The sequence below is a fragment of the Physeter macrocephalus genome, chromosome 9 (assembly GCF_002837175.3).
Source record: "Physeter macrocephalus isolate SW-GA chromosome 9, ASM283717v5, whole genome shotgun sequence".
Taxonomy (NCBI): Eukaryota; Metazoa; Chordata; class Mammalia; order Artiodactyla; family Physeteridae; genus Physeter; species Physeter macrocephalus.
In genome coordinates this window covers 34,343,531-34,355,948 of record NC_041222.1, presented here as the reverse complement: position 1 = coordinate 34,355,948, position 12,418 = coordinate 34,343,531, and the positions used below count along the sequence as shown (strand labels likewise).

Genomic DNA, 12,418 nt, shown 5'->3' with positions numbered 1-12,418 from the left:
CATTCCTGGCTTCTTGTGGGGGAGATAACAAATTATAAAACAAGAAGCTTGCTCACTGTAAGGTAATCTGCAATCGAATAAAAAAGTAAGGCATGTGTATATGAAACAACAACAACAAGCAAAGCAGGAAGAATGCCAACTACCAGATACAGGTAGTAAGTACATAAAAATCAGGAGTTCAAAACCTTGTGATCTATTTCCCCAAGCTGTAACTCAAGACAGTTCTTAGCATGTTAACACAGAAATTTTACTGAGCTGATTTCAAGGCCCAAAGAGTAATCAGAAGAGTACGCCTGTATAAGACAGGAAAGCATAAAACAATAGTGATGAAAACTGTACCGTCTGGAAAGTAAGAAATGACAGAGTAATCTGTCTCATCATTGAATGCCTTGTACCTAGTGGAGCCTTAAATGGATCTTTTGATTTGACTAAGCAACAAATATTTAATCCCTTTCAACATCAGCTATCAACACTTGTGTTTAGGAAAAAGGCAAAGTAATACTTAGAAATAAATAAACCCGAGCTCACAGTATTCAGAAGAAGTCCTCAAACACATTCTCTTACTTGGGCTGAGTCCAAGCAGCTCACCTATAAATATTACTTGTTTGGGAAAGAAAGTCCAAGAACAGGATAGTGGATACACGCCCAGGGAGGAATTAATCTGTTTTTTTTTTTGGTAAAAGTTTGCAATTTATTACAAGCTCCCCTGGAAATGAAGATCCCTGGAACACTGAGTAAGGGCCCTGAAGAGACATGCAATGCAACGCCACTACCTGGGGCAGAGGTTGTGGCCTGGACTCCCCTTACCACGGTGCCAGGCCCCAGCTAACCAGTGAGACTCTCAATTCAATGTAGTAACACTTACACAAGAGCAAAAGAAATTCCAATATTTCAGCATGACAGTCCCCTAGCTAGACCAATTGCACAGCAAACGAAACTGTGAACAATTCCTCAGTTAAGAATGGGCCATATCATCTGTAAGCTACACTCTGCTTTACAAAATATATGAACTTAGAAGCAAGAACAAAAGTTAGGCTGGACAATACTGGAAAATGTTTGTTTTTATTAATGCTACTACCATAGATTATGGCCAATGTGGCAGTAGGTGCAAAGAAGCTTTTTAATAAACCAAATGGTTATTTATGTTATATCTTTAGGGTCACAGAATACTACAAATCACAACACACTGCCTCCAAGTAATTGCTAATAAAATGCACACCAAGTCCTTTAAACTATTTATAAAATATTAGAGCATACTGTAACCAGAAACTTCTGTAGAAAATTCTAACCAAGACATAAAATATTATTATTATTAAGTAGGTATCATAAATATAAGAAAATAAAAAATTCAAACTTCTTAGCCTGGATTCAAAAGCTTTCAGAAGCACATTCTAAGCCTTTTTTTTTTTTTGGTTCTTATTTCTTCAGTTCTCCTCTATAGGAATACTGTTCTAGTAAAACTGGCCAATTTATACACTGTATGCACATACCTTCTTCTGAACATCTACTCTAGCCATTCCTCCTCCCCAAAGTGCCCCTCCCTCAGCTCTGCCCTTGCCTCTTTCTGGACTGCCAATTTCTGCCTAGCCCTGGTTAACCTTCTCTGCCTTCCTGACAGCCCATTGCATTTATTCCCTTATGTATCAACAGCTATCTATTGAATTGAATAATCATTTCAACAATGGTGAGGAGCAGGAGAGGAGGCTTTCAGCTGTTTAAGCTTACAAATTATTTACCTATTCATAAAGTAAGTATCTTTTGAACACCTACTGTGTACAAGATACGATGCCAGGGACAATGAATAATGCCAAGATGGAACTGACACAAGATTTACTTTCAAAGAGCCTAGAAACTAGTCAGGAAAATAAGATCAATACCCGAATCATCATAATTAATACAAGCTAGGCAACTATCAATACTCCGGTATGGGTTCTGCAAGAGGGTGGGATCACTTAGTACCACAGGGGGAGCAGAGAAGAATGAGGAGGAATCAGCAGTTGGGTGGAAGAGGAAGGAGACAGATGACATTATTTCCTTAATAAGCTTTAACAAAGGCAAGGAGGGAGCAGAGCTCAGGAAGTTAATGGAGGAAGCAAGGGGTGATGCTTTAAAATTCATACACGTTGTAGAGAAAATGGAGCAAATGTGAACGTAATTTATATTATGAACTAAAGGGAATTAAACGTATTGAGGAATTCAGATGTCAGTCACTATATTAGGCAATATGTTAAGTAACCAAGAGATGAGGGAAGATTTCACAGGATAATTATGATCTCTGAGAAAAATCTGTATTATTATAATGTTTTATGATGTTGATTTTTAACTGAATGGTATCCAACACAGTAAAGTCTACTTAACTAGAATTGATACAAAGAGCTCAAATAACACACATTAAGCATTCTTCAATGTGTTCTATGAATAGGGCATAAATTCCACATCATCTTCTACATACGTGTGTCTGTACAATGAATGATCTTCATATGAAAATTTAACATCAAGGCGGGATACTGAAGGATTCTTCCGGAGCACCAAGAAAGATGATTTTTTGGTATAATTAAGGAGATGGTATTACACTTTAATGTGTAAACTGGAAATATGTATGTATATATGTAAAATACACAAACAAACCTCAATTACACCGCACATGTGGTAACTCAGGCAGAATTCATCAGATCATGTTATCAACCAATTGTAGATTGGAAAAGTCACTGGCATTTAAAAAAATTCCTTCTACAGAACAGTCTTACAATTGCAACAAAACAAGCATGCCACCTATTTCAGAAACTCGTTACACTGAGATTTCTTGGGGGGTGGGCTGGGGGAGGGGGGGACCCTGATCCTTTTAAATTCAGACTGCTTCCATATCCAGGCAGCCTCACTTGATTCAGGTACCATATTCCCATGAACCTACCCAGATCTTTTCACTCTTGAGAGTAAAAGCAGGGAGGGTTATTTGTGGAGAGACTCTCGTTGCCATCGGAAAACTAACTGTGAAGGTATCAACTAGATAAGCAGCAGCCAGTTGATTTCAAAGAACTAACCCCCAAAAAGAAATGCCCGATTTGAAAATGATCTGAATATTTAGAAGCTTCTAAATGGTAACAGAAGCGGAGGTACAGAGAACTGCTTTATTTTACCTATGATTCATGTTTGTGAGTTACATCTCAGTTAATGAGTCACACTGGGCATGGCAACTTCTTCCTAGTACTCACTGATACTGGTATATGGAAATATCCTCAAGAGTAGATTATCAAGAGTACTGAGAGAATGCAAGTTCCGACTGAAGGTCCTAAACTAAATGTAGGTGCAAAGGCAGTGTTTTGTAAACAAAAGGTGAGGTTTTACCAACTTATTATAAGATCAGCATCTACAAGTTGTAAGGAACAAAGACTACATCCATCAGTAGACATACTGATTGATTAACAGGAAGACATTTCTACAAATTCTTCCCTTATAAACTCCCAGCATAAACTCAAACCTGGAGACACACTCAGATGCATCAACCTTGTTGGGCATCATGTAGCTATAATATTTGGAGGGTGAGCAATTACAGCAATTGTTTTCACCTGAATAAAAAAAATATAATTTTCTATTTGAAGTAAGAAAAAATGCTGGATATTGGGAAAGTTTGCTTGTTTTCTAAACAGCTAAAAATCAAAAAAATTTTTTCCCCCTAACCCTTTCTCAGGTGATTTTAGAAGTTTCCATTACTTTAACACAAGTCCAGGGAAACGTGTTTGAAAGGTTACTGGAAGTGACAGATGGGCCTATTTTGAAATAAAATTAAGCCTGTGGTACTACTGAAAGGAAGTCACGAAATCCAAAATTAAACCGGACAGAATGGTCTTAGCTGTTTTTGTTCTTTTTTCAAGGGAGTACAAAGAGTGGGAGGCCACTGCTTCTCATCTGAACCCCCTCACTTGGGTCAATTTGTCTTGAACTGACAAACTGTCTTCTTAAGGTAATGTGTGCCCCTACCTTTTAAACATCCATGTATCTATTGTCAAATATCCAAACATCCTTCACTGATATCACTAAGAATACAACTCCAATTTTTTATAGCTGTAACTTTAAAGACTTAAGAAAAAAAAAACCAGTTATAAACAACTTGTTGAGCCACTGAAAGCCCCATTTAGGATGAGATGGAAAACGTCCATTAAAAAAGCCACCACACATCCCAGCTCTTCCCAGGAGGAGCTACGCCTACCTTATTGTGCTCGTACTTGTAGGGGATCTTGAGCGTGTCCATGGCTCTGATCATAGCCTGCATGGCCGTGAAGATGTTCTGATACACCAGCTTGGTGAAGCCCCTTTTGTCTTCATCAGAGTAGCCCGACCCGTGGATGATTCTCATCTGCTTGATAAACGTACTCTTGCCACTCTCTCCTGTCCCTGAAAGAGAAACAACAGCAGCTCATCAGACCATGAGACCTTCTCACAGTCTCCCAGACAACTAAACTAGGAACAGGCCTTGGATGTGACATCTCCAAGGACCTGCTGAGAGGGGCATCACTAGAGGGGGAAATGTCACCTATGGTGAGCACTCAGCAAAATTAGAGGACTGACAGTCCATTTCAGAGGCAGATGAGCTTTAAAAAAACAAAAACAAAAAACTGTCACCTCTTTGGAAGCCGCTCAGCATGTTATTTTGATAGTGATTTGTAACCACGTATCTTATATGAAACACAATAAAAATAGCATCGTTTGAACAGAATAAACACTTGATAGAGCTCTCTTCCCTGGAGAATGTCTGAAATGATTTCAGGAGGCTGGGATGTTTAGCTAGGATTTGGATCTGAAAATGACAACGCACTCACACAAATGCTGGTCAGAGAGTGGTAAGACAAAAATGCCTGAAAATTTCTAGACATTTTCTCTTATTTTAAAATGGGGTATGTGGAGAACACAGTACCCAGATACGATAAGAATTAGCATTTTTCAGGACAGCAAGTATCAAGTGTATTTATTTCCAGGGGCTTTGGTCAGCTGAGTTATGCCAAGGAACCACAGAATCCAGAGAAGACACAGTGACTCTCCTTTCTTCTGCCTACTCTTAACTATGACACAGAAATGTACTGTTACTAGATTTTTTTCTTTTGTGTTCTCATTTTCCCCTTCTTCAATATTCTTTTCAGTTACCATAAGCCTGAAGATAATCCATAGCAAAGCTTACAAATGCCTGTGGGGAGGAGGCAAAATGGAAACACGAGATCATTTCACTGAATGACAACATATTTCTTCTACAGTGAATCTGAAACTATGAATCTAAAAACTTCATTTTTTAAAATATAAGTGGTTTTGGGAGTATGTAACTTCATTTCTGAATATCTCCCACTCACTTTCAAATTTCCTTGAAATTTCCAAAACAATAAATGTCTTTGTCTTCTCCTAACAATGTGGGGAAAAAAAATAAAAGTTTTTTGGATATTAAACATGGAAGAATATAATAATAACACACAGGATGACTACAGCGTCCCCATTGCCATTTCGTATCAACAAGGCATTAAAACAACAACAACAAAAAGGCGTAAAAGGAGAACTAAAAACTAGGAATACAACATCTGTCCTAATTTTGTTTGGTTTTTCTGGTGGTTGGATTTCATTACTATCTTTATAAACAATCATGAAAAATTCAAATAAGTATTACAGTTTTCATAGAAGCACTCTTAAATGACTACAGATGTCTTGGTAAACACAGAAGCCTCACATAGTTACAGTGAAAGATGATTTCTAGCCCCACAGTCCAGTGGTCACTGATTCCTTTATCCCTTTCATATGACTTTTAATAAAGTGATCTGCAATTTCTTGAAATATAAAATGAACACTTCCTTTATCATTTTCACATGACTTTTAATAAAGTGATCCGGAATTCCCTGAAGTATGAAGTTAACACTGCAATGTGAATGCTATCAACCCATTTTAACAAGATTAATTCCAAGGAGTTAAAAATGAACTTCCTACAATCCCATCCATGAATACTGGAAAAAAAAACCCAGAAAGTATCTAAAAAGCTACGAAATTGTTTCTCATTACCAATCAACAGTTTATAGAAAGAAACCAGTATATTTACTTTCTGAGCAATTCGAAGTATGGAAGAAAAAGACCTAAATCGCTTCTCTGTTTATTATCCTTATCCCAGAACCAACAGCTTGCTCTGAGGGCCCAACGAGAGACATAATCATCAAATCAGAATCTCTGCCAGTTTTTTCCACACCAAAAACAAGAAGAAATCTTAATATGTGAGGTTAATGGTATGAAAGAAAGGGAAAGAGAATCGAGTGAGAGGCCTCCTCCTAGCTGAGAGGCTTTTATATACTTACCCCCTCAAAATAAAATCAAGAAAGTAAGAGAAGAAATCTAAACCACACTGGCTTGTGTGTCACTTAAGTCATGTTGGGCAAAAGCAGTCAACGCTTAGCCCCTCTTGGGATCTACACTAAGCCCCTAGACATCACCCTAATGAAGACTCCAATTATAGGTGGAATACGGGACCCAAGAATGAATGAAATGGGGAGAGATTAAGAGGAAACAAAAAAGAATCCAAAAATCAACTCCAAAGTAAGACATGTTCCTGTTACCTCAGATACACCCAGGGATCCTCTCTCTCCATTTTACCGTCTTGCTTGGTGCCCCAGGAGGCTGACTGGGAAGGATTTCACATCAACAGCTCTCTTGTCCTTGGTCTTCCTGGGTTTAGTCCATAGGAGACACCAGGAGGAGACCAGAGAGCAAGAGAATGAGGAAGGTGCATCTATTTCCCCAGTTTGCTCCCTGCAAGGGAGCCACAGATATGCTGTGTCCCCTTCACAAGGCCACAGCTCCTGCTGGGTGGCCCCCTCTGGGTGCCTGTACCTGCTCCCTCACCTCGCTGGCCCCTGGTTACTGCACTCATTAGCCCTCACTGGTTACCTACAGTGGTCGATACCTTTGTAAACAGTCCCTGAACAAGACTCTTCTCAGTCGCCTAGCTGGAGTAGGCCATCTGTTTCCTGCTGAGACCCTGACAGGTACAAATAGCCAAAGGAAAGCATGGGCAGCTTAATAAATGAAGGAACAGGAAGGCAAGGGAATGGAAGTACCCTCTCTTCTTCTTCTGCCCTTTCTCTATAAATCTTGCTGCTTTTTTTCTAGTCACTAGTTCACTCTTATAACACTCGTCCGGAAGCCAATCATGATGACAGAGCCCAAAACCAGAATCCAGGGCTCGCTCCTGACCCTCCCCCAAAAGTACTAATAAATCTAACACTTGTTCCCCAGAGTATGTACACGTGAGCCTACCTGTCTCCCCGCAACACACACTTTAAGACTAATCTCCAATCCCGACAGGGGAAACAGTCAGTCATCTCCACCACCTGAATATCCTCTCTCTTATAAAGGAACCAAAAGAAATTTGTGTTCAACCCTTTATACTTTGCCACTTTTAAATACACTGTCATTTTATCCTTTCAAAACTCTATGAGACAGATGTGTTTTTTCTCATTTCATGGAAAAGAAAAGGCCTTGGAAAGGTGAGGCATCTGAGCTAAGATGACATGGCTGGTATCCAGCAACACTAGAGCTCGAGCCCAGCCTTCAGCTGCCCAATTTAGGTTTGGCAATACTTCCACAGTCACGGCTGCCCAAATCCAGGATAATTAACTTCTACTGCCCGCACTCTAAAAATGTCTCCACCTGGCTTTGACTACACTCAACTTTCATCCATCTAAACCTAATTCTGAATTTCTGAATACTACTTCAATTAATAGGGACCCATTTTGATTCTTGGTACCATCTTCCAAGACTGGCCATCCCTCCCAGGTAAATTTTACTCACAAATTTAATACTTACACTTTGATTCTATTGTATAAATGCAGCAAATTCAAAGTGAAGGCAAGCTTCACTTAAGAGAAAATCTGTGTAACGCAAATGTTATAGGTACAATGATAAAAGTAGTCAAAGTATTATTCTGTACTATGGATGAAAACATCAACCAAGCAAAGAACTCAGCTTCTTTGTTCCGTGAAAAGAGCTCTATCATGGAGACAAATTAACAATTCGTCACAAATGTGTAAGCCAAATTTCATGTTCTTCTCTTTTCATAAACTTATACAATATTCTCAGGGTTTGAAATGGACATTTTATTTTATTTTATTTATGCATGTTAATGGGGTTTTTTTCCCCCCTATATTTTGGCTGTGTTGGGTCTTCGTTGCGGTGCATGGGCTTCTCATTGTAGTGGCTTCTCTTGTTGTGGAGCACAGGCTCTAGGTGCACGGGCTTCAGTAGTTGTGACACGTGGGCTCAGTAGTTGTGGCGCACGGGCTTAGTTGCTCCGCAGCATGTGGGATCTTCCTGGACCAGGGCTCAAACCCGTGTACCCTGTGTGGGCAGGTGGATTCTTAACCACTGAGCCACCAGGGAAGTTCCAGAAATGGACATTTAAAAAATCTACTCAGGATTAGAATTAAAAAAAAAAAAAAAATCTGTTACAATAAAACAAACCCCCAGCTGTTCCAAATTATAAAAATGATGTTTCCTAAGGCCACATGGAAGGCATAATGAGAGACTTCACAATTCTTTATCTCTGAATGAAAGAAAGCAGACTTCTACTAGTAGGTTGCTTTGTGAATCCAGTGCTGGCTAATCTCTTTTCACAGCAGAGAGTATAAGTAACTCTTGACTTACCTAAAGAAATACAAATCTACTATTTTATCAAAGCCACTGATAAAATCAAATCTAGGAAGGAGCCCTTACATTAAATCTAGGGGGTGGGAGGCTCCATCTTTGCTAATTTGAATATATCTCCAATCATATTATTTAATAACAAGCATAACACACACAAGGATGTGAGTCCAGAAAAGTCCTGCTTTTCTCCTTCACTGGTCTCTATAAATGTGGCTGAAAATTTTCTCTAGAAAATTATTTGTACCTTTGGTTAAGTACTATGCCTTTTCTCACCCCAGCCCATCAAAACACCCAGAAATGAGACCATTTAAGAATCATGCTATTTGGGACTTCCCTGGTGGCGCAGTGGTTGAGAATCCACCTGCCGATGCAGGGGACACAGGTTCAATCCCTGGTCCGAGAAGATCCCACATGCCGCAGAGCAACTAACCCCGTGCGCCACAACTACTGAGCCTGCACTCTAGAGATCACAAGCCACAACTACTGAGCCTGTGTGCCACAACTACTGAAGTCTGTGCGCCTAGAGCCCGTGCTCCGCAACAAGAGAAGCCACCGCACTGCAACGAAGAGTAGCCCCCGCTCGCTGCAACTAGAGAAAGCCTGCGTGCAGCAACAAAGACCCGATGCAGCCAAAAATAAATAAATTTATTTTTTTTTTTTTAAATCATGCTATTTAAAAAGGCCACTTCATCTAGCATGCATAATTGATTTTGAGGGATACTTTTTTCTTCCCTACCCACTGGATCAGGATAAGCCACAGAGAGCAATCCCAGTTCACTTTACATGTCCTTCCATCAGGCCAAACATCAAATATGAATTTATATAATATCCTACTGTGGAGGGCATCACTTTGTAAGCTGTTAGAATATAGTACGTTCAGCATACACGCTCTCTCTCACACACACACAATCTGATGCTTCAGGCTTTGCCAAGATCTTTTCAACACAAGAGGATTTCCATGTACAGCGTCTACCACAAATCCGTGTTTATTCTATGTATCCTACTCATACTAACCATCTATACCTTTACACTGATTACGCGGCCCATTCTCAAGATGCAGTCTGTAATTAGTTCCCTCCAATTAATCTCTAAAAGCAGGACAATTTTTCCCTTTTTTTGGCTTCTTGCTCAGCATGTTGTTGCTTTTTTAAAAATTCATTTTACTGAAGTTTAGTTGATTTACAATGTGTTAATTTCTACTGTACAGCAAAGTGATACATATATATATGTATGTATACGTATATATATATATATATACACACACACTTTCTTTTTCATATTCTTTTCCATTATGGCTTATCACCGGACATTGAATATAGTTCCCTGTGCTATACAGTAGGACCTTGTTGTCTACAGGACAGTCTTTCTTATCCCACACACTACCTGACAGTTTTAAATCTAATGATACATTACCTTCTTAATGGTAGTGAATTGTCATTTATTGTTGAAAGCAATCATGGACTCAATGGTTCCTTCTTTCCCACTGAAGCTGGCTTCCTTGGACTACACTTTTATCAAAAAGGCTGTGAAGCACAATCCACGTATACACAAGAATTGCTCAGTGCCCTAAAAATGTCAGTTACGACTATCACTGTCTGAAGAACGTGGTGTGACCCATTTCCACACACGGCCCCTGGAAAACAATCACTGAACACTTCACTATCAGGAACTTCAAGGGTTCATTCCCTTTACCCTGAAAGAAAGTCAGAAAATAGACCTTCTCGGGGCCTCTTACAGGCTCAGGGAGACCCACACCACTGCCACTTTTTTTAGGCTCCCACCCAGGAAAAAGAAGAAATGCCAAAATAGAGTTCTAAAAACTGTGGCATTTAAAGCTGTACAATGAATATATTCATTTTCTCCTTCTAGTGCCTTTCATGCCTGTATTTGGAGATATTGTCAAACCATCAGAAGTCTACATCTGAAGCCTTCAATTAATGTGAAAGCTCAGGCGAAATGCCCCTGCCCTCTTGACTGGCCAGCACCCAGATAAAGAGCAGCTAAGAACAAACCCTAGTCTCAAGGAGCTCAATTGTAATCCAAGTATCTGTACTTAAGGTCCATTGGTTTAGGCCAAGAGTCTAAAATACGGAATCTCAGCACCACCAAAGCTGAACCTGGGCTACTTCCACATAAACTTTGATAAACCAGAACCAGAAATTGCAAGGAGGAATTTTCTACCCACAAGTACATCATCAACCAACCCACACCTGCAAAGACTTAATGGCACTGAGATAAAAGTGATTCAATAACAGAGTCAAAATGCAATCCATGTGTTGTCCACATTCTGGGTTTTATACTTAAAAACACACGTATTCTGCCTCCCGCCCATTTTCCTCCACTTAAATTGGAAGCCTGCTTGTGAAATTGAACAGCTCTAATACCAAAGTCACCATTACTTCCTCTCCTTTAAATTTTCTTTTTCAAAAAAATTTATTTTGGGCTGCCGTTGGGTCTTCGCTGCTGCGCACGGGCTTTCTCTAGTTGCAGTGAGCAGCGGCTACTCTTCCTTGCGTGGGCTTCTCGTTGAAGTGGCTTCTCTTGATGCGGAGCACAGGCTCTAGGCGCGCGGGCTTCAGTAGTTGTGGCACGTGGGCTCAGTAGTTGTGGCTCACCGGCTCTAGAGAGCAGGCTCAGTAGTTGTGGCACACAGGCTTAGTTGCTCCGCGGCATGTGGGATCTTCCGGGAGCAGGGCTCGAACCCAAGTCCCCTGCATCGGCAGGCGGATTCTTAACCACTGCGCCATGAGGGAAGTCCCTCCACTCCTTTAAAGACTGTGCTTTAAGGGCAAGGGTTGGGAATACTAGACTCTTTACCCCCAGCAAGGCTGAAGAAGGTTCTAGACAGTTTTTAAAATGTAGCACGGAAATTAACTGAATTTAATATCACCAACTGTGAGTGGAAACTGAATAGATGAGTGGGTTAGCAGTAACCAGGACTATTAATAATAACTCTCATCCAGTTAAGATGTTTTTAAAAGGAAAGACAGGCAAAATGCATTGAAAATGCAATCTACTGAAAATGTTTGGGAGAGCGAGATTATCTAGACCTGGGCTTCTCGAAGTAGTAAAACCCTCCTGGGTAAGGTGCTTCCAAGGTTACTCAAACACACAAGAGCATTTTCTTAGAATGTCCACTTTACCATCATGTGTTCATTGTAAACATCCATGTATGAAAAACTAGCATCATTTGACTGCACTACCTTCTGAATATACCAAAAGCCATTAAAATGTATACTTTAAAATGATGGATTTTATGGTATGTGAATTATATCTCAATTTAAAACATTTCAAATTGACATCAGTATAGTCTGGAGAAGAACAGGAAGTTTACATGAATTTTCAGGCCAAACTTCTTCAAAAAGTTTACTCTGAGCCAACGTGTCCAACCTCCCCTGCACCCCCAGACCTCTCCTCCTCCAGGAGCACCTGTTCGCTCTCTTCTGCCTCGGGATGTGTTTCGGAGAAAAAGTTTAAGAAGCCCTGAACTCACTTATTTTACAAAGGAGGGAAGGAAAGTGACCTGTTCAAGGATTCTGCTGGTTGAAAACTAATTTGGAAGAAGATGGACTGTAATCTACCAAGGCCTCCTGTCTGTCCAGGGCTCTTGATCTTATGTCCTTGTAAACTTTCTTTTTATAAAACATTTTTCCAACTTAAAAAGTTATAAATATTGATTATAGAAAATTCAGAAAAACAGAAGAGGAGTTTTCAAAATTGCTAAAATCTGAACATTTGGGTATATTGCTTTCCA

At 39.9% G+C, this 12,418-nt stretch overlaps 1 protein-coding gene across 1 annotated transcript in view; it reads right to left on the bottom strand.

Moving 5' to 3' along the window:
- Positions 1-12,418, bottom strand: part of LOC102979158 (guanine nucleotide-binding protein G(q) subunit alpha) — a 302,187-nt gene that overhangs the window by 194,403 nt on the left and 95,366 nt on the right. The window contains exon 2 of the mRNA XM_024126785.3: positions 4,208-4,392. Within this exon, the coding sequence (XP_023982553.1) occupies positions 4,208-4,392 (185 nt within the window). The remainder of the gene's footprint in view (positions 1-4,207; positions 4,393-12,418) is intronic.